Source organism: Papaver somniferum, chromosome 7 (assembly GCF_003573695.1).
Source record: "Papaver somniferum cultivar HN1 chromosome 7, ASM357369v1, whole genome shotgun sequence".
In the NCBI taxonomy this organism is placed as follows: Eukaryota; Viridiplantae; Streptophyta; class Magnoliopsida; order Ranunculales; family Papaveraceae; genus Papaver; species Papaver somniferum.
The window spans coordinates 41,913,605-41,935,054 of record NC_039364.1 but is presented as its reverse complement, the minus strand read 5'-3'; the positions used below and the strand labels follow the sequence as shown (position 1 = coordinate 41,935,054).

Sequence of the window (21,450 nt, the reverse complement as noted above, 5' to 3'; positions counted from 1 at the left end):
ACCCAATGGGTGAATTATTTGGTATTGCAGCTATTTATTGGCCAGATATTTGTGTAAGAACTCTAAGTTGAAATTAATCAAGAAATATATGGCTCTTCCTTAAGTTAGGAGAGTAGGTTACTGCTAGTAATTGAATCTGTAAGTCTGTTCATGAGAATTGGTATCAGCCATTAACGATCCTGATTACCTTAGTGATGACCGGAGGAGGAGAGAAGATTACTACGGTAAAAGAAGCCGCAACTCAGTTGCAAGCTCATTCAGATCAACATTGGAAGAATCGGTTAAGACCCTCACTTCTGAGTTTCGTTCTCTATCTGCTGATATGATTCATGTTTAAGGAATCCCTATCCACTATCATTTTGTTGTGTCAAAGAATGGGTATTCCCACCAATCCAATTTCTGAGACCATAGCAGATTCATCCGGTGCTGAGGCAGTTCCTCCTGAGCTTACTGCTCTGATTTCTCAATCTGGTAAATTCTCTCGACATTCTAAGATTGATTTTCCTCGATTTGATGGCAATAACCCAAGGGGTTGGATTCGTAAATGTGAAAGATATTTTCAGTTGAATATGGTTGTTGATACTCATAAAGTTGATTTAGCCTCAATTCACCTTGATGGTAGAGCTGATTCATGGTTTTTAGACTATCAAGAAGGTAAACCTATATTAGAATGGTCTCGATTTGCTTCTGATATTTGTTTTCATTTTGAAGACATAGCTTCTGATAACTATGTAGGAAGTTTTAACAAATTATCTCAGCTCACAACTGTAGAAGAGTATTTTGATAGATATGAATCATTGCAGGTTTAATGAAATCTCATAATCCAAGTTTATCTGAAGATTATTTCACCATGAGTTTTATCAGTAGCCTCAAATATGAAATTAGACAACCTATTCAAATGTTTAAACCCTCTACAGATACAGGTGCCTTTTATTTGGCTAGAATGCAATAGGCTTCAGTCGAATTTCAATCTACTCGTTCTCGACCATTTTCTAAATCATTTCAACCTTCCAATACAACTTATTCCTCAACTTCCCATTCTACCAGGCATGTTCTGTCTCCACTTACTACCCCTCCAAAACCACCTTTCTCCAATTCTAAACCATTTGTTACCCTTCCACCAACACCCACTAAATTAGAAAACTCACTTCCTCCTATTAAACGACTTACCCCAGCTCAAATGAAGGTTAGAAAAGAGAAAGTATTATGTTACAACTGCGATGAATTTTATAAACATGTCCACATTTGCAAGACTCAGAAATTGTTTATGTTAGTTGCTTCGAAAGATAATAGTTCTCCATCATCGGTAGAGGAGCTTGAAGATGATAATGCTTCTCCACCATCATCGTCTTTGGATTCTCCTATGGAGATTTCGCTCCATGCTTTAACAGGGTTGGTTACGCATAATACAATTATAGTGCCTGGTCATTTACAGTCTCGAGATATCTTCATTTTGATCGATACTGGTAGTACCCAGAGTTTTGTGGATGCCGAGTTGGCTGAGCAACAACAACTGCCAGTTTCCCCTACTGGTCACATGCTGGTGACGGTGGCTAATGGTGATACTACCATCAACAAATATTTTTGTCCTAATCTAGCCTGGAATATGCAGGGATACGACTTTGTCAGTGATTTACGCATTTTACCACTTGGAGGCTGCGACATGGTTTTTGGAGTCGATTGGCTGAATCAGCTTGGTGATATTATATTCAATTTAGCTGAGCTCGGGATTTCCTTCTTTTATCAGGGCCAACACATAACTCTTCAGGGGAGTTCTTCTTTACCCACTTGCAATATGATTAGTGGTAATAATTTTTTGCAGTTTCTCAAGGACAACACCCCTGCATTTATTGGTCAATTCTTTTCTATATCAGCTGTACCTCTTGAATTAATTCATCCTGGCATTGCTACTGTTGTAGAGTCTTTCTCAGATGTTTTTTATTCCCCTACATCTTTACCACCACAAAGGGTATTAGATCACAAAATACCATTAAAGCCCAATTCTGAACCTCTCAAAGACCATATAGATGTCCTCACTTGCAAAAGACAGTGGTGGAGCAGTTGGTACAAGAGCTGTTGGATGCAAGCTTTATACAAGAGAGTCACATCCTTTTTGCATCACCTATTTTATTAATCAAGAAAAAAGATGGCTCATGGAGGTTTTGCGTTGATTACAGGAAAGTAAATGACATGACAATCAAAGATAAGTTCCCTATTCCTTTGATAGATGATCTGTTAGATGAGTTAAATGGTGCAATCATTTTTTCTAAAATTGACTTGAAATCTGGTTATTATCAAATCTTGATGGATATAACTGACATTCATAAAACTGCTTTCAGAACCCATCAAGGACATTATGAATTCAAGGTTACGCCATTTGGTTTAACCAATGCTCCTGCCACTTTTTAGTCTTTGATGAACACTATTTTCAAACCATTTTTAAGGAAGTTCATCCTTGTTTTTTTTATGATATCATGGTTTATAGTAAGTCCATTGAAGAGCATGTTGTCCGTATTTCACAGGCCCTAACATTTTTAAGACACCATTCTCTCTTTGCCAACAAGAACAAATGTTACTTTGCTCAACCAAGACTCTCTTATTTGGGACACTTGATCACTTCTGAGGGTGTTGCTGCTGACCCTTACAAGATTGTAGCCATGCAGAATTGGCCCCAACCAACTACTCTTAAACAACTAAGGTTTTTTTTGGGATTAACTGGATACTATAGGAGGTTTATTAAAGGCTATGGTAATATCAGCAAGCCTTTAACTGATATGCTTAAGAAAGATTCTTTTTCATGGTCACTATCAACACTACAAGCCTTCTTGGCTCTTAAATCTGCAATGACCACTGCTATAGTGTTGGCCTTGCCAGATTTTTCCAAATGTTTTGGAAACTTATGCATGTTCTACAGGTGTGGGTGCAGTTTTAATGCAAGAAGACAATCCAATCGCATTTTACAGTAAACCGGTAGGCCCTCAAGCTCTGGCTTTATCTACATATGAAAAAAGGGTTACTAGCCATTGTCATGGCTGTTCAAAAATGGAAGCATTATTTATCTCAACATCAGTTCATTATCCACACTGACCATCAGAGTCTTAAATACTTAATGGAACAAATAATTGCTACTGTTTTGCAGCACAAGTGACTCATGAAATTATTGGGCTTGAACTATGTGATTAAATACAATAAGGGTTTGGAAAATAAAGCAGCTGATGCATTGTCCAGAATTCCTCACTCTGACCCAGCTTGTCACTTCTTATCAGTAGCTCAACCACAATGGACTCAAGATATTATCTCTAGCTACATTGAAGATGCCCATGCTCAATAGCTTCTGTCGCTATTACTTATTTCTCTATTTGATTCCCTTTATTGTTTGAAGCAAGGAATTATGAGGTATAAGACAAGATTATATGTTGGTTCAAGCAGCCATATTAGGAACCAGATTATGCACTATGTACACTCCTCAGCTGTTGAAGGTCATTCTGGCATGCTGGGCACTTACAACAGAGCTAAATCCTACTTTTATTGTCCCAAGATGAAAGAAGACATTTTCCAGTTTGTAGCTGAGTGTGATATCTACCAATGCAACAGGAATGAACTTTCTTCTCCTGCTGGACTACTCCAACCTCTCCCTGTTCCAGATACAACATGGCAGCATATTTCTATGGACTTCATTGAAGGCCTGCCCATGTCTTTTAGGAAGAATGTCATCTTGGCGGTGGTTTACAGGCTGACCAAGTACAACCACTTCATTGCATTAATTCATCCATTCAATGCCATCTTTGTAGCCAAGGAATTTATGCGCCACATATTCAAACTACATGGCATGCCAACTTCTATAGTCTCAGACAGGGATAAGGTATTTCTCAGCACCTTTTGGCAGCACTTGTTTAAGTCACTAGGAACTCAGTTGAACCTTAGCACCTCTTACCATCCTCAAACATATGGTCAGACTAAGAGAACCAATGCATGTTTGGAACAATATTTGAGATGCATGACTAGTTTTCCTCCTAAACTATGGATTAATTGGCATTGGCTGAGTGGTGGTTTAACACCAACTATCACACAAGCCTCAAGATGACTCCTTTCCAGGCTTTATATGGTTATACTCCACCACACTTGGCATTCCTTGTGCAAGCTACTACTTCAGTTGCTGCTGTGCAAGACTACCTGCAAGCTAGGGATAACATGCTTAAACTTTTGAAGAAAGACCTGAAAAGGCTCAACACAGAATGAAACAGTTTGCAGATGCTCATATAACTGACAGGTCTTTCTTAGTTGGGGAGTGTTCTTGAAGTTACATCCATACACAATCATATGTGGCTTTGAGGACTAATTTTAAACTTTCTGCAAGATATTTTGGCCCTTTTGAAATTTTGGAGAAAATTGGTGTTGTAGCTTATAAACTTCGACCGCCAGTGGGTTCTAGGATACACCCTGTCTTCCATGTCTCCCAATTGAAGAAGAAGATTGGCCAACATCTCACTCCAGCTACCAACTTGCCATTGGTGGATTCTTCTGGTGCTTTCATAGTACTACTAGTAGCTGTATTGGACTCCAGACACATTCTCAGAGGGGACACCACTGTGTTGCAGGTGCTTGTTCAATGGGCTAGCTCTCCGCCAGAAGATGCAACTTGCGAGGAAGCAAGTCACATTCATTCTCACTTCCATGATTTCATCCTGGAGGACAAGGATGTGCCAAAGAGAGGGGGGTGGGGGGTGGGGGGGTGGTATTGTCATGTAACTGAATGGGTCATTAGTAATGAATTCTTTTATGGGCCCGTAGACCTTATAGACCCATTAACATTAGTTTTACCCATTTAGCTTATTTCTTTTATTAGGGCACCTGATTTGTCTGTTACCACCCAATGGGTGACTTAGTAGTTCTGTTACCACCCAATGGGTGAATTTTTTGGTATTGCGGCTATTTATTGGCCAGGTATTTGTGTAAGAACTCTAAGTTGGAATTAATCAAGAAATATCAGGCTCTTCCTTAAGTTAAGAGAGTAAGTTACTGCTAGTAATTGAATCTGTAAGTCTGTTCATGACAGAATCAAAATCGATTTTGCTTCAATTGTGTCTTGTATACTTCTATAAGAATATAAACAATTGAACAACTCTAGAACTAGTTTCATTTGAGTCATTTGAACTAGTTATGGTTAAGATGAATGAGGTTATGAAAGTGTTCATATGGCTAACTTCGGTTAACTATTGTTGAGCCAACAAAGGTTTACACGTTTAGGTACGGTTACTCATATCCAAATGAAGTCACTTTTCATTTGTGTGTAACAAGCTAAGTTCGATCTAACGGTTGAAAGATACTAACTTGAGTCTAATCAGGTTTTCATCTAACGGTGAATATTGAATGCTTTGTTACCAAGGTAACATTGATTGCAAACCCTGATTTGAAGACTATATAAAGGAGAACTCTATCAAGTGGGAAACCTAATCCCCACACCTCCTGTGTGATATTAGTTGCGACTAGAGTCGATTCTCCTTTAACCTTAGGTTTTTCTAAAACCCTGTAGGTTAACGACGTGAAGACTTCATTGGGATTATGAAGGCAGACCCAATTATTTTCTCTGTAGTTACGTGTTCTGATCTTGCTGTTTTCTATCGTGATTGAGTACTATCTTCTATAAGATTTGCTCGAGATTTAATTTCTGATAGGCAAGATAAAAAGTAGTCACAAACATCTTCGTCTCATCGTTTGTGATTCCACAATATCTTGTTTCGCTACCATACGATTAAGATTATTGTGAGGTGATTGATATTTCTAGGCTGTTCTTCGGGAATATAAGTCCGGTATATCAATTGGTTCTTGTTCACATTGATCTATCAAAAGACGAAACAAAACTCATAGGTTTATCCGTGGGAGACAGATTTATCTATTCAGTAGACTTTTTTGTGTGAGACAAATTGGTTTATCAAGTCTTCGACTTTGGGTCGTAGCAAGTCTTAGTTGTAGGGGGGATCAGCTAAGGGAATCAAGTGCGTAGAGTCCTGCTGTGATTCAGAGACGTAAGGAGCGTAACTGTACCTTGATCAGTGTGGTTAGGGCTCAAATACATTCTTGTCCGAAGTTAACTTGGAGTAGGCTAGTGTCTGTAGCGGCTTAATACAATATGGTATTCAAATCTGGACTAGTTAGGTTCCGGGGTTTTTCTGCATTTGCGATTTCCTCGTTAACAAAACTTCTGGTGTCTGTGTTATTTATTTTTCGCATTATATTTATTTATATAATTTAAATATCACAGGTTATGCGTAAGTTCAATCAATTGTGAACCAACCTTTGGTTGTTGATTAAATTGATTGACACTTGGATATTGGTTTTTGATACTGTCCAAGTTATTTTTTATATTCAACCGGGCAGTAAATTCCTATTTGTTTGATTGCAGATTGAATTTGGAAATTGAGATATAACTCTTTGATATACTTTTCTTAAGATTGAATCTGACTGTCTATTTGATTCTCTTGAAAGTATATTGGAGTTAGTCCATACAGATTGCTAAGCGAAATATTGGGTGTTTGTTAGACCCCCGTTTTCCTATGAACTATCAAAGGTAAAGAGTATTGATTAAAGGTATATCTTCCATCGCCCAACATGTTACCAATCGAATCATACTCAAAACCCATTTTCTCTTAATATTAGTAAATCTAAAGCATCATATTACAGGCTCACTCTGGAAAAACTTATATTATTATCAAAGGCGAAGGAGCCGCACTTTGAATCCTTTTACTAAATAACTCGGTGTAAGAGCCACTCAAGTTTAATCCAACGAAGCAATGTTGTTTTTGGGTTGATGTTATACTAAACAATCCGGCGCAAGAGCCATAAGGATTTAACATAGGTTACTCTTATACACATAAATGACAACATCCCATTGTTAAAAAATTATGAATGCATACTCATTTAATTCGCGACATAAACAAACAATCAATCATACACGATGTTATTTATGGTACAATATAAACGATACTAAAAAGATTATGAACATTTGAGAATGAATACTTCAATTAAAAAACATATTTCCAGACTACATCTATAAACAATAACAACGGTTTAGTTCATCAAGGATTTCCCAAAATGCATGGATACAAGAAAAAAAATCAATTAATCAAAAATTAAATACGATATAGTTTCCCACCAACAGTATGACTAAAAGCTTCTTGATCTCAAAAAAGACTTTAAAAGAAGGCCACACAAGAGATTTCACCTAATTAGATTATTCTCCTCTATCGACGAGTAGGCTTCCCACATAATCACTTAAGTTTGTGTGTCGAGGGATGAATTTGTAAGAATACAAGCTGCATTATTTATAGTGTTAGGACCAAGGCTTGTTTGGACAACAAGGAGTTACCAAATCGTAAAATCGTTAAGATATGCAGTAAATGTATATTTTCGATTTTGACAAATTCCAAATATATTCCAACCAATTTACCGAAACCACTCTTACTTAACAATTAACATTAAATAACATACATACATATATTTTACTAATATAATATCTATATATTTGCAAACCTCTATGATATGGTAAGCACATAAATTCAATATCTAAAAAGATATAAAATATGTTGGTTTCAGGATCATGTCTCGAGTATCAAGGAAAACACTTGAATATTATGTAATAAGAGTTTAGTACATGTTCAATAACTATGTCGACATTTTTTGAACTTTTTTTCTAACCAAACTACATTCAGATATCTATGGAAAACCTAAGAAAGTGGACAAATCGAAAATACAATATTGGCTATATAAGGATCGATCCTAGTAGATATCCTTAGGATCCATCCTAGTACATATCCTTTGAATCACCTCTTCAACTATGAAATAAGTTTTGCAAGTCTACTCCCTTAAACTATGTAATTAAATCTAATTCGAAGGTATGGATTCAACGGGAATTCAACACACTAAATAATAACTACCAATTAGTGTTATGTCGATTCTACGAAGTCCATATATAAACTATACTCCGTATTACTTGATAGTGATCATATAGAGTTTGGTTAGGTCTGAACCTATTATCAAGTAATCACACTTTGATTGTTGTATTGTCTCGATCTCGTATCCATAAAAGATCACACAAAGTGTGAATACCAATTTGCAGTATTGTCTCGACTTTGTCTATAGACAATCACTTTCAGTAAAATGACTTATAAGTGGATAATTTAAAGATTGCGGTGTATTTGGGTACCCTCGTCTTTTCAATGACAACCATGATTGAACAAGTGAGTCATATATAAGGGATTGAATTGGTTTATAATGACGGTTTTAACAGAAAAACAACTTGTGATTCAGAAAATAGAAAACCGAACTAAACAAATAGAAAGAGCAACCTCGAATTAATCTTTAAAGCTAACAGAGCTAGATATAACGTAAAACACAACTGTTAGGATAACATAATTGCAATAAAAAAATTAATTTCAATAACAACTATATGCTAAAACAATTCAACAACTGGTAATCACAAGCTTAAATGGTTAGAAGGAATGCTGCAAACAAACAAAAAATTAACTACCCGTAAGAAAAAAAACAACGACTAGAAATCAGAAGATTAAAAAATTAAAAGAAACAAAGGATTGAAGGGATAGTAATAAGGGAGAGAAAGTCAGATTATCAATACAAAATTGAAAAGATATAGATTGATAAGTAAAAATGCTAAAATAAATCTCAAAGATACTAAATGCGATTAAATTAACAATATTTTGATTTTTTAAAAACATAACTAAAACCGAACATTCAAGTAAAAGAGAAAATTTTGACTTTTTTTCTCCTTGCTTGATTTCCATCACTATTAATGCATCAATGTTTACTAGTAATAACTTCAGTGGTTTGGGTATTGTAATTCGTAATGAGACATGAGAGTTATGAACTGCTAAAGTTATCTCAACCACAACATTAAATACTGACCAAGTTTAGCAGTTTTGGAGAGTTTGCAATGGCACAACAATTAAAATGTAATAAAGTACTTGTACAAATTGATTATAAAGGTGTGGTTGTAGTTGTTTTCATTTGTAGAAAAGAAGATATCAATATCTTTTCACATATTAGAGCTTTGTTATCTTCTGTTCATTCTTGTATGGTTTCCTTTGTAAATAGAGTGTGTAATAAACCAACTGACATGTTGGCCCAAGTTTGCTTGAAAGAATATGTGGTGTGAAAACCCTCTTAATAAGATTAGTAGGAAGCTTTTGCTTGACAAAAGCTTGCTTTCGACGCTGTAATGAAGAATATCCCTACCATGTACCCGACATCCGCACGTGATGCAACTTTTCAACAATGCAATAAGCTTCCCCATGTGCAAGATTACCTCATGGCCATTCCCATTGATGGGCTTAACCAAAATATTGGCTCTCGTCAGTTTAGATCCATTTTATGTTATAGACTTGGTATTCGTATGTTCACGTAAGGAGACTCATGTTTTAGTTGTGATAGGGAAATGGACGTTTTCGGTGACCACGCTCTACATTGCGCCCATGAAGTATGACTTAAATTTTGACATAATTCAGTGTGTGACACAATTACGAACATATGTTACCAGATGGGTGTGCCAATATGTAAAGAGGTCCAGTTAGGCCTTCTTTCAAATTCTGTTTTTGTATTATCTTTTCGTTTGTTTTTTTGTGCTTCAAACTCTATTTTTATATGAAGATGAAGGAAAAGCTTGAGCAATTCAAGCTCGAAGAGGGGATGAATCTATACGTATAACAAGTAAGTAAACAATCTAGGTGGGTTAAGTAGATTTCTCTTACTCGACTAAAAGGAGAGGCCTCTACGGTCGAGCTCTTTCGAATCTCCGGACCTACTTGTAGGACAAGAAAGTGAGTTCCTCCCTTACTTTAACAAGTAAGTGGGAGTTTACAAAGCATAACATCATCCAATTATGTGCCATCACTTCGTAGTCACGAGTGAGTCCTCAAACCCACCCTTGAAGTCGACTAACCCCTACTTCCATTGATTCTCGTCTCTTTCATTTCACTACTGAACCTCTCTTTATTCTGACACATAAATGCAGGAATCGAAGAAATGATGACAAATTATGTTCACCAAGAAATGACCCGTAGTTGGATCTCAGTCTATTTGAGAGTGTTTCTTTTCATCGTAATCAAAGATCTTTTCTTGTTAATCCTTGTTTTTCCAATTAACCGAAGAACCTAATGGTCATCTTTGGCCTGCTATCGCCAAGACCTATCTTAAGCACATTCATCGATCTCTTCTTCTCTTCTTAACCTAATGGTGTAATGCTAGTTTATGTTATATATCTTGTATCATGCAACATATAAAACAAAATATTGCTTGGTCATACTCGAAATCGCATCGCTAGACACTATCTGAGTCGATTGCTCAGCCATGACGGCGTGATCCGCAAGCTGCAAGCAACTTGCATGCTGCCTAAAATTTTGCTTCTAAAAGAAAATTAGTATTAAAAAAAAAATTGAAGCAAAGCACACACCCGGTGGTACTCGAACCCACAATCGCCTGATTAGAAGTCAGACGTCTTATTCATTAGGCCACGGGTGCTTGGTTGGAATCCAAGCCCGGCAAACTTTTATTCATCCTCTTTCTTCTCTCATCCCACAAACTTTTTGGGTCGTGGCGTTCTCTGATAAAACGATATTTGATCCGTCAGCACAGAATTATCAGGGTCGACAGAGTGACCCATGGTAAGATGTACCAGCAGTCTGTATTCGATGTCCATGTCCAAAATGGACTTTGCTTCCAGACTGCAAAAAGGTCTTTATTACAGTACATTAAATGGACAGAAAAAGTGACGGCATTGTTTTCAGCGAGAAACCATCCTCCCAGAGATATCCACCATTTCTTGGGCTGCCAGTTGATTGATTTCGCAGTTGTTTCAGTGCATCGCTTTTGAAAATTTTACCTGTTTTTATCGATTAAAAAAGATTTAAAGATGAGATGCTGTATGTATTTTACTTATCAACAGAGACGCTACTTTTCCAGTTTGTGATCTGCTAAAGGGGAACTGATCCCATACTGTTTGACTTGTTTTCTTTTCTTTTCAGCAAAAGAAAAGAAAAAGGAAGGCTACGTTTGTATTATCTAAAAATAGAAAGGGTTTAATCGTCAACTTACTCGATCATTTTTATCCTTCCTTACTGTTTCGATATAAATTTTCCTAAATAATTTTTTGGTCGGAGAAAATAAAATCACAGAGAAGAAAAAGGGGAAAAAAAAGAAAAAAAATCCACGACGTAATTTATTTAGATGTATATGACCACCGTCTCTCCCCTCTCATAGGTTCAGTTTGGCTCATAAATTAGGTTTTCTTTTTCATTAGATCTTGTCTCTGAAATCATCAAATCTCAAATCTGTACTCTTAGATCTTCTCTTATTTAATCTCGCCATCACTGAATTTTGATTTCTTCTAAGGTCAGGGATTCTCCTTTTTATCTCTTCTTGACTGTTCGTTTATGACGGTGGTGTTTTTGATTTATTAATTAGTTTTGATTTTGATAGCTAAATAAGTTGGTTTTATTTATGTAATTAGTTTTTGTTTAACCTAGCTAGGGTTTATGTTCAATTATGATTGTTTTATTTTTTTAAATTATCTTTTGAAGTGTTTGGTACTGATTTATGGTCGAGAATTCAAAGATCTGATTTTTGTTTCGCATGATTACAGAAGTTGAATTTGATTCCGATTGGCTTGATTCGTGTTAATTATGAAGTTTGTTTTGATGATTTTCGCAGGTTGTGGAGGATAACATGTCCCAGTACGACGATATGGACTACGTGGGAGATGATTACGAAATGGCTGATGCAGAAGATGACATGGATGAAGAATTCCACGGTAGAGGTTTGGGTGATTCCGAGTCTGATGAGGATGAGGATGACCAATTGGTTTGTTTTTTTTAACTCACTCTCTAGTTTTGTTGAATTTACGGCATTGGCTTTAATTACTTGATATATGATTTTATTCGGATTCTATGCAGACTAATAAAATAACGGATACTTCGGCTGCCCAAGCAAGGAAAGGAAAAGATATCCAGGGAATTCCTTGGGAGAGATTAAGCATTACTCGAGAGAAGTACAGACAAACTAGATTAGAACAGTACAAAAATTATGAGAATATCCCGAATTCAGGAGAGGGTTGTGAAAAGGTAAGTTTGTTATTTTTCTTCTTCTCTGTGTGGCGATAAAAAGCCAGCAATGCTAGCATAAATGGTGATAGCTATTTCCATTTGCTGTTGTTTAGGAATGCAAACCCACAGAGAAAGATGCAAAGTATTATGAGTTCCGGCGTAATACAAGATCTGTAAAATCAACAATTCTTCATTTTCAGGTCAGCAAATTTTCAACTGTACACATTAATTAGCTATGAAGGTGTTATCTATAGTATTGTATTGTATGTGAAGTTTTCAAAACTCTCTTTATAGATTACCACTCTTTCTGCTTTCCTTGAGTTAAACTTTCAATTTCGTGAATGCCAAGAACTCTTGAGTAATAGGATTTATTAATTGTATTAATCACTTAATTGCTTAATCGTGAATTTTTTGGATGCTTAAAAATGATTTGCATCTCTGATTAAACATTAAGCTGCATCATATTGTGTGACTCCTTATCTCGTGCAATACTGAAATTACATAGTGAAGGTGAATCCAAAAAATTTGTCAATCGGATGTACCGTTATAAATTATAAATTGATGCCCCGTTCCTTTAGGAAGTTTAAGAAATGAATGCAATATGCAAATAGTAGCAAATTATGAATTGATGGCCCGTTCCTTGCAACCTAATTGAATGATATCTCGAAATGGTAAAAGCTTGGTGATTCAAATGGATGAAAGGTAATTTGTAGAAAAGATGGTAGGAAGCGGTCATGTTTGGCTAACAGATATACCAAGCAGGAGCTTTAAGAAATGAACGCAAATAGTAGAAGATTGTAGATAGAAGGCCTGGCCCTTGCAACCTAATTGAAGGAGATCTCGAATTGGTAAAAGCTAGGTGTTTTCAAAATTTGTGAAAGATAGTAGGAAGGTAACATGTTTGGCTAACATGTATACCAAGCAGCTGTTCTTGTTCTCGAAGTCTGGAGCTTTAGCTGCTCCTGAGATCTCTCTTTTATTTGGATAAAGTGTAGATCAAATACAAATGCGATGAAAAATAAATCATATAGAATGGTTTGGTGAGCTGTTAGGTGTCAGGAGTGGTTTTCTGATTTTAGTTAATAGAATGGTTTTTTGTTGATAGAGATGTATTCTACGAGATCTTTTCTTTTTTATTTGTGATTTGTGATACTTTCCTTAGATCCACACTTCTGTTTTACATTATCTTTATCTCGAGTATAAGTGTTACCCTAGGTTGGCTTTCTTAAAACATTGCTGAATAGACGTGCATGTGGCATGGAGAAAAGCGATTTACGGCCTTCGAAGTTTCTACTCATATTTATGTACACTGGGGTTATGCTTGGCAGGCTAACACTCTGTAAAGTTTAAAAATAGGGTCAGTGTTATTGACCTCCGTCTCCAGATACTTCTCTTTCAGTGCTTAAATCAAGTTTTTTTTTTCTCATTAGTCCTCTCGATCTTAAATGACTATTATACAGCGTGCAAGGAGAGCTCCTGAATATTATTAACAGATGTTTGAGTTGAGGTCAAACCATTACTTAGCCATGGACTAAGACTTGTTGCTGAATTTTTGAGTTGGCTTTACGCTACATGATTAGGATTGGTTGCAGATAGATATGGGGCCCTTCCATTTTCATCTGGTTTACTGACGCTTGTGGTAGACATACATATGGCTGTGGGCGACTCTTCTAAATGCTAATAATTATCAATCTTCTTTGGTCTTCAATAAAATTGCCACTTCTCTGTTAGGGTTGTTTACTGGGATCATTTCACCATCATATCGGGGGAGGCAATAATTTCTTTTGCTCTTTTTAGCACTTGCAGCTTAAATGTGAATATTGTGCAACTAACTTTTGTAACCTGACTGGTACATGCAGTTAAGGAATTTGGTCTGGGCTACATCGAAGCACGATGTTTACCTTATGTCAAACTTTCAAGTTATTCATTGGTCTTCCTTAACTCTCACTAAAACAGATGCCTTGGACGTTTCAGGACACGTGGTTCCATGCGAGGTTCATTATTTACCCTTATATTTTTTTAGTTAATTCCTGTGAACTCTCTCAAAATATCCCTTCTTGGCGAAGTGTACTTACATTTGTCCATTCTGCTACAGAAACATCCAGGAAGCTTGTTAGAAGGATTTACTCAGACCCAAGTTAGCACGTTGGCCGTAAAAGATAATTTGCTGGTGGCTGGGGGATTTCAAGGGGAACTCATATGCAAGGTAACTTCATTTATTTATTTGTTTTAATCAATATTACAAGAACAAAGCTAAACAACCTTCTTTGTTGTTTGCAGTATTTAGATAGACCAGGAGTCAGCTTTTGTTCCAGAACAACTTATGATGATAACGCGATCACTAATGCTGTTGAGATTTATGATAGTACTAGGTATGGTGGTTGTTCCACTCCACTGTTATGCGACTCTTCCCTCTTCATTTGAGCTAACTTGAACATTTTTTTTGTTTAGTGGTGCTGTTCACTTTACAGCTTCAAACAATGACTGTGGAGTTAGAGACTTTGATATGGAAAAATTCCAGCTTTCTAAGCATTTCCGCTTTCCTTGGCCAGTAAATGTAAGTTGTTTGAGTTGTTATCATCCTTTGTATCTTGATCAGGGAACGATTGGTAGTGCCGCAGTAGGTTTCTTTCATTTCTTTTACTTGGTTTTGGGGCTAAATTGATTCTCCACGTTTTCGTAGTTGTCAAATGCAATATTTTTTTTTATCTGGATTACTCAACATATGTTTCAGAAACACCAATTATTTTTTTTGGTGTTTAGGGCTATTGCCAACACAACTTTCGATGCAGAGCTAATATAGTGGTGACTGTTTTATCTGCTTGCAGCATACGTCACTAGGACCAGATGGCAAGCAACTTGTCATTGTTGGGGACAACCCAGAGGGTTTACTGGTGGATTCTCGAAGTGGAAAGGTTTTATTCTCTCTTCCCACTTTTTTTTTTGTTTTGTTTTTTGGATGATAATCATAAACTTCAGACTCCTGCATGGACCTGCAGCTTTTCATGATCTGGAATCGATCTCCAAGAAAAAATGAATTTTAGAAGTCCCTTGTTTGTATTCCCTTATGCAGACTATTAGTGACCTTCGTGGGCACTTGGATTATTCATTTGCATCGGCATGGCACCCAGATGGTCGAACCTTCGCCACTGGAAACCAAGATAAAACTTGTCGTGTGTGGGACACCCGAAACCTTTCCAAATCGGTTTGCGTCCTTAAAGGCAACCTTGGAGCTGCTCGATCAATTCGTTTCACGTCTGATGGGAAGTTTATGGCAACAGCAGAGCCTGCAGATTTTGTGCATGTGTATGATGTCTCAAATGGGTATGAGAAGCAGCAGGAAATCGACTTTTTTGGCGAAATTTCTGGAATATCCTTCAGCCCGGATACTGAATCACTCTTCATTGGCGTCTGGGATCGCACATATGGTAGCCTTCTTGAATACAGCCGGTACCGTGATTATTCATATCTCGACTCTTTAATATGAACGATGTTGCAAGTCCAATGGCAAAATACTTGGCACGGGATAATCACATCTTATGTTAGCTAGTAGATGATAGATGATAGATGTTTCTGGACTAGTACTGGTTGTTTCTTGGTTTTTCCAACGTCTTAATAATGCCAGATATTAGCATAGGGAGAAGGGTGTGTGCATCGGTAACTATTATCTACAATGATGTATAAATGGCGAGGGGGGTTATGTACAGAGAAACTATATAAATTGGTGAGGTGAAGATTAGAACTAGAAAGGTTTGAGCAAAGAAGAAAGCAGCTCGTTTTCTTGCAGTGCAGGGAGACCATGCTGAATGGTTTAGCTTCGGCTGTTGGTGTAATGTGATGTACTTTTTCTGTTGAATGTTTTGCTTGCGATTGTTCGGGTACCATATCTCATGGATGCAGTGGTTATGTTCCTTCTTTCCCGGTTATTTGTTATGTAACATTTGGTACCGTAAAAGTGATGCTACCACAGTTTTATTCCATTTTTATATGTTAAGCAGATGTCTTACAAGTGTATCATGTCGAGTAATTCTGTTGTGTTCGTGAACATTCGGTTCCGTAAAAGTATGACTAGGATGGGCAATTACTTGTTGTATAGAGACAATCTTGATTAATGAAGCAAGGTCGCTGAGAATCAACAGGAGCCAAAATGGGGTTCTTTTTTTCATCTTCACCGTGGTTGTGTTTATTGGAAGTTGGAACTTCTGGAGCCTTTAGCTCCCGTTTTGCGTTTAGAGTACTACAATGAAAACAGAGTGGAAGGATGAACACTGAAATTGTCTCTGCAGCTGATGTAATTTGGGGCATCTGAACCTATAGTGATAAAGACGTAAACCTATTAATATTGACCTCATTGATACTTAATACTACCTCCATTACATTAATGTAAAGAGATGGGTGCCAAAAGCTCCAGAACCGTATGTTGATGAAAACTCGAAGTTGCCTTGTAAAAATGAAGTTGAAAAACTTGTGCGTGCCTAATATTCTTACTTCAATATTGGCGAATCTCTTGACTCAAATCACAGGTCACTGGGTCCTTTATAATTTTCCATTCTATTAGTGTATTTTTTCTTACAATCGGAAGCTGAAAAATGTGAATCTGATGGGATTATGGTTTGTGACATTAATGTAGGAAATGTTGGCAATTGTGTTGATTTTTGACCATAGTAAAAACATGGTTTGGTGATTTTTATCCAAAAAGTCATTTTGCCCGAACAATAAGATATAAAATGCATATAAATTTTACTTTAATTTGTGGGTATCGGTCATTCTGCTTACTCTTTAATTTGTGGGTATCAGTCATTCCGAGCACATAACCTTCTGATGGCCCTGAAATGCACCATTTTGTTATTTTCCATGTTAACCGAGTATATTTTTCTGATTTTGAAAACAATTGCCACGTGAGCAAATCCCAAAATCTGTTATCCAAACACCATCCACTGAAAACCAATCAAAATCTTTTAACCTGCATTCTCTACCTCACAACATCATCTTTGTGTGCTCTCTTCGATCTCCACTTCCCACCAAGTCTATACATTTATTTTCCATTCATTTCCTCAGAAAACCTAACTTAAAATATCAACAGCTAGAGAGAAGAACTAGTACTAATCAGAATACAATGGCTTCAGCCTTATTCTCAACTCCAGCAACCATTCAAAAGACTCCACAGTCATTCCAAGGTCTTAGACCATTCAAACCCACTGATTCATTCTCCACAAAAATCTCCAGCGCCAGAATCTCCATCAAATCAAGGAAACCCGCATCCAGAGTTGGTGTAATCAAGTCTGAGTTGAGCCCATCTTTGGTTATCAGTTTGAGTACTGGTTTATCTTTGTTCTTGGGTAGGTTCGTTTTCTTCAACTTCCAACGTGAAAATTCTGCAAAGCAAGTACCAGAACAAAATGGAATGACTCATTTTGAAGCCGGTGACTCTAGAGCTAAAGAATATGTTAGTTTGTTGAAATCAAATGATCCAGTTGGTTTCAACATTGTTGATGTTCTTGCTTGGGGTTCTATCGGGCATATTGTAGCTTACTACATCTTAGCTACCTCCAGCAACGGTTATGACCCTAAGTTTTTTGGTTAAAAAGAAATCCAACGGTCATTTACTTATTTTGTACAGTTGGAGAAGTCCTTACTCTTATTATTGTGTTTCAAATAGTTTTCATTAATGTATTCTTCTTCGATTATGTGTTTGCCATTTTGTTTTACTTATGGGAATGTGAAGTTGTGAGTAATTTTTCTCCAAATGGTAACCATAAAATTCGAGGTTAATGACTGGGGTTTTGTTATCTTGTGCACCCATGCACTAAGATAACACCCAATCATTGCATTGGGAAGGTACAAAATCAATTAAAAAAATAAGAGAGATGGTGTGACTTACATTGAAGAATGCAAAATTAACATAGATTTACTAAACATGCATTTATCAAGAGTGAAATTTTACAATCTTCAATGCAAGTCACACTATCTCTCTTATTTTTTTAATTGGTTTTGCACCTTCCCGATGTAATGATTGGGTGTTATCTTGTGCATTGGTGCACAAGATAACAAAACCCGACTGACTAAGCCGAAGGAACAAACAAACCAATTTGGAGACAATTAGTCGGTTACACTTTGTTTGTTTACTACTGACTCATCTTAGTCGTCTGGATCTGAGTGAAATCACCTGATTTGAGTCAGATCTGACTCAATATGCTTGTTTTGAGTCAGATTTGACTCAACTAACTCAAAAATATGTGAGTTAATAGTTTGGTTCCATGAGTCACGGGCATTTTATTATCTGATTCAAACGGGTCCGAGTCAGAGGTTAGGTCTGAGTCAGAGGTCGAGTCAGATCTGACTCAAAGTAGAAAACAAACAGTATGACTGCTGACTCAACACGAGTCATGAGTTGACTCAGACACAGACGCCGAGACAGTTGCAAACAAACAAGGTGTTGGTCAGAAAATAAATATCGATGAATTAAATGAAAATTAACCAATTACTACGAATGCAATGATAATCCCTCCAAAGAGGTGTATGGAATGATGCTAGGAATGTCGTTTAGAGCAAGCACTAAGGTGCTCTTTTGCTTGGTTTAGTGGTCACATTGTAGCCAAGAACAACCATTGTTTCCAGCTAAACCATGGGTATCAGACGTGCATCATGGGTAAGTATCCACCAGGGACGGGCCCAAGATCATCCATTGGGTAGGGCTAGTTCATAAGGTAAGGCAATTACTAAGAACGATTTTTTGGGGATCATGTTTTTTTGGGGGACCATGGTTTTATTTTGGGTAAAGACATTAGAAGTAAATCTAGGTCACCCCTTATCTAGATATTTATATTAATACCTAAATTACCCTCCTGATTAATTTTGGGTGATGATTAGTGAATGATTTAGTTAAAAATAATTAGTGAGATTAAATTAAAAGATGGGTTTATTATTAGTTGAGTAGAATTATTGAGAGAGTAGAGTTAGAGAAGATGAAGGAGAAAAACATGGAAAATAGATTTTTTTCCAATTCACTAAGTTTGAGTATTCAAATGATGAAAACTCATCTGATTCTTCATCTCCATCCTCTCCTAGAATATTTGTTAATCTTCAAAATGATCCGGATTTGAACTGGATTTTGAACAGTTCGGTTACCTTATATGAAGAACAAGTAACCGAACTCATCTGAAGTTGTAGTTGGGTTGCCCCGTGAGATGAACAAGTAACCGAACTCATCTGAAAGTGTAGTTCGGTTACTTGTTCCAAACACGCAGGTTACCGAACTCTCTAATAATAGAATTTCTAGGAGTTACAACGTTATGTTCGGTTGGTTCTCAACTAACCGAACTTTGGTGTACAAAGTTCGGTTGGTTCGCAAACTGCATGCACTTTTGATCTAACTGAACTTTACGTAATATAAGAGTATATAAGTTTACAAAGTTCGGTTCTTTCGCAAACTTGAACCTAACAGCTAACCAACCGAACTTTGAGTTCGGTTTCTGCGATAAAATTGTGAAGTTACCGAACTTAACAAACAAAAAAAATGTGAAGTTCCAACGTCTATTGGCTAAGTTCGGTTACTTTGTAGTTTTAAAAAATTTTGCGAAAAACCGAACTCTATTGGCTAAGTTCGGTTATTTTGGAACTCAACATAGTGGCCACAACAACACAGTTCGGTTAGACTGAATTTGTTTTTTTTTTCCGGTTCTAAGGGTGGAGTTCGGTTACTTTGTAGTTTTAAATTTTTTTGCGAAACAACCGAACATAGAGTTCGGTGACTTAGTTTTAAATCCAATAGAACCGAACTGTTCTTCATGTTCTTCATTTTCAAGAAGTTCGGTTAGTAAACTAGGGTTTTTTGGAAAATAGGCCTAACCGAACATGGCTTTGTAACTCCTACTAAAACCCTATTTTGATGATTTCTATTCGATTGAAGCAATCAAAATCAAATTAAAGTGAAGGGTTTGTTGGAAAATACCTCCGGAGTGGTCCCATGGCAGAATCAGGCTGCGGCTGGCGTCTTTTATACTCGATAAAATTATCATGTAACAGAATTTAATTGTGATTGCATTGATGTTGTTACATTTCTTAAATAAGTCGTGGTGGTGGTGGTGGGAGGAGGTGGTGGTGGTAATCGGTGGTTGGTGGTGGTGATAATCGGAGGTGGTGGTGGTGGTAATCGGCGGTGGTGGGCGGTGGTGGTGGGAGGAGGTGGTGGTTATATATATATATAGGTGGTTATTAGGTTGGTTTTAAATTAAATTAGGTTAAGGGTAGGTTAGTCATTTCAACGTTTTAGGACACCCCTTATCACTATAGGGAAGGTGACCTAATAAAACCATGGTCCCCTCAAAAAAACCATGGTCCCTAAAAAATCATTCATTACTAAGCAGACGAGGGCCGTGGAAATTTTTTAGGGTGTTATAAATTATACGGGGAAAATATTGCATACAAGTGATTTAGGGGAATAAGTGAAAACTTTCTGCTAAATATGAAGAGAAAAATAGTAGATTATGACCAAAGTATAACAAGTTTTTATAATTTTGGACACATGTCAAATTATGAGTGGGCTAAAAAAATAGTGAGATCTACATAAAGCTATTCTTCTACGCATTTGACCCGGGCTATAACCTTACTTAGCCCCTTGATGGGTCCGCCAGTGGTAAACCCCTTAACGGGCCCCAAAATTATATATTTCGTTAAAGATATTTAAGTTTGTTGCATGGGAGAGACAAAAGAGTAAAACATAAAGGAATCAAAAGAGGAAGAGAATCAGATATCTTTCTCATTCATTGTGCTTCTCATTAAATACATGTAGGAAAGTAAGAGAGGGTAATTATTCCCATTACATGTGTAATAATAAGAAGAGAAAAGACAACAGGTGTTAAGCATGAAGGGGGTCATGTGCATGCACTATGACACATGTAGGTAGTGGTCAGACACATGTCACTAAAACACTCCCCCTTGGATGACCACCATTACAGACTCATTGCGTTGTCAAAACCTTGCCAGAAAAATTCTTCGAGGTAAAAACTGGTCGAAGGAGAAAGACGATATTTGAGATTTTAGAATGGTGTCAACTTTCAAGACTTTTCTTCTTTGTAGAAATGTGTCAGGAAAAATATTTGGCAGAAAAACCCGAACACGTACAAGGATAAGAATAACCTCAACCGAGAAGTTATATTTCTAGTGATATTGTTGTCTCATTAAAAACCTTTCCGGATAATAAAACCCTGTGGGAAAAATAACCTCGGTGAAGGAAAAGAGTGCAACACACCTTTACATCAACATCACATTGTTATATGCTCCCCCTGATATCGACATCTCCCATGATTTGTATTATGGTATTATTGTTGTCTCATTAAAA

General features: G+C 36.8%; 3 protein-coding genes across 3 annotated transcripts; all 3 read left to right on the top strand.

The window, feature by feature from the left end:
• Positions 1–374: 374 nt before the first annotated feature.
• On the top strand, positions 375–2,409 carry LOC113294565. The gene is made up of 3 exons (XM_026542958.1): positions 375–775; positions 1,048–2,064; positions 2,178–2,409. The coding sequence occupies exons 1-3, from the start codon at positions 375–377 to the stop codon at positions 2,407–2,409; spliced, it is 1,650 nt and encodes a 549-aa protein (XP_026398743.1).
• An 8,670-nt stretch (positions 2,410–11,079) lies between these two features.
• LOC113297086 (uncharacterized WD repeat-containing protein C2A9.03-like) lies at positions 11,080–16,275 on the top strand. The gene is made up of 10 exons (XM_026545487.1): positions 11,080–11,400; positions 11,719–11,868; positions 11,961–12,128; positions 12,224–12,310; positions 13,970–14,104; positions 14,206–14,316; positions 14,391–14,482; positions 14,562–14,667; positions 14,939–15,025; positions 15,184–16,275. The coding sequence occupies exons 2-10, from the start codon at positions 11,734–11,736 to the stop codon at positions 15,595–15,597; spliced, it is 1,335 nt and encodes a 444-aa protein (XP_026401272.1). The 5' UTR covers positions 11,080–11,400; positions 11,719–11,733; the 3' UTR covers positions 15,598–16,275.
• Positions 16,276–17,113: 838 nt separating this feature from the next.
• LOC113297085 (photosystem I reaction center subunit V, chloroplastic-like) lies at positions 17,114–17,808 on the top strand. The gene has a single exon (XM_026545486.1). It carries the CDS (start codon positions 17,227–17,229, stop codon positions 17,692–17,694), a length of 468 nt encoding a protein of 155 aa, XP_026401271.1. The 5' UTR covers positions 17,114–17,226; the 3' UTR covers positions 17,695–17,808.
• The last annotated feature ends 3,642 nt before the right edge of the window (positions 17,809–21,450 follow it).

Excerpts from the sequence above, each read along its gene's own strand:
- LOC113294565 (XM_026542958.1), top strand. The coding sequence starts at position 375 with ATGGGTATTCCCACCAATCCAATTTCTGAGACCATAGCAGATTCATCC. Across the intron at positions 776-1,047 it reads CAGCTCACAACTGTAGAAGA|GCATGTTCTGTCTCCACTTA; the intron begins GTATTTTGATAG and ends CCATTCTACCAG. Across the intron at positions 2,065-2,177 it reads AGACAGTGGTGGAGCAGTTG|GAAAGTAAATGACATGACAA; the intron begins GTACAAGAGCTG and ends CGTTGATTACAG.
- LOC113297086 (XM_026545487.1), top strand. The coding sequence starts at position 11,734 with ATGTCCCAGTACGACGATATGGACTACGTGGGAGATGATTACGAAATG. Across the intron at positions 12,129-12,223 it reads CAGGAGAGGGTTGTGAAAAG|GAATGCAAACCCACAGAGAA; the intron begins GTAAGTTTGTTA and ends GCTGTTGTTTAG. Across the intron at positions 12,311-13,969 it reads CAACAATTCTTCATTTTCAG|TTAAGGAATTTGGTCTGGGC; the intron begins GTCAGCAAATTT and ends TGGTACATGCAG.
- LOC113297085 (XM_026545486.1), top strand. The coding sequence starts at position 17,227 with ATGGCTTCAGCCTTATTCTCAACTCCAGCAACCATTCAAAAGACTCCA.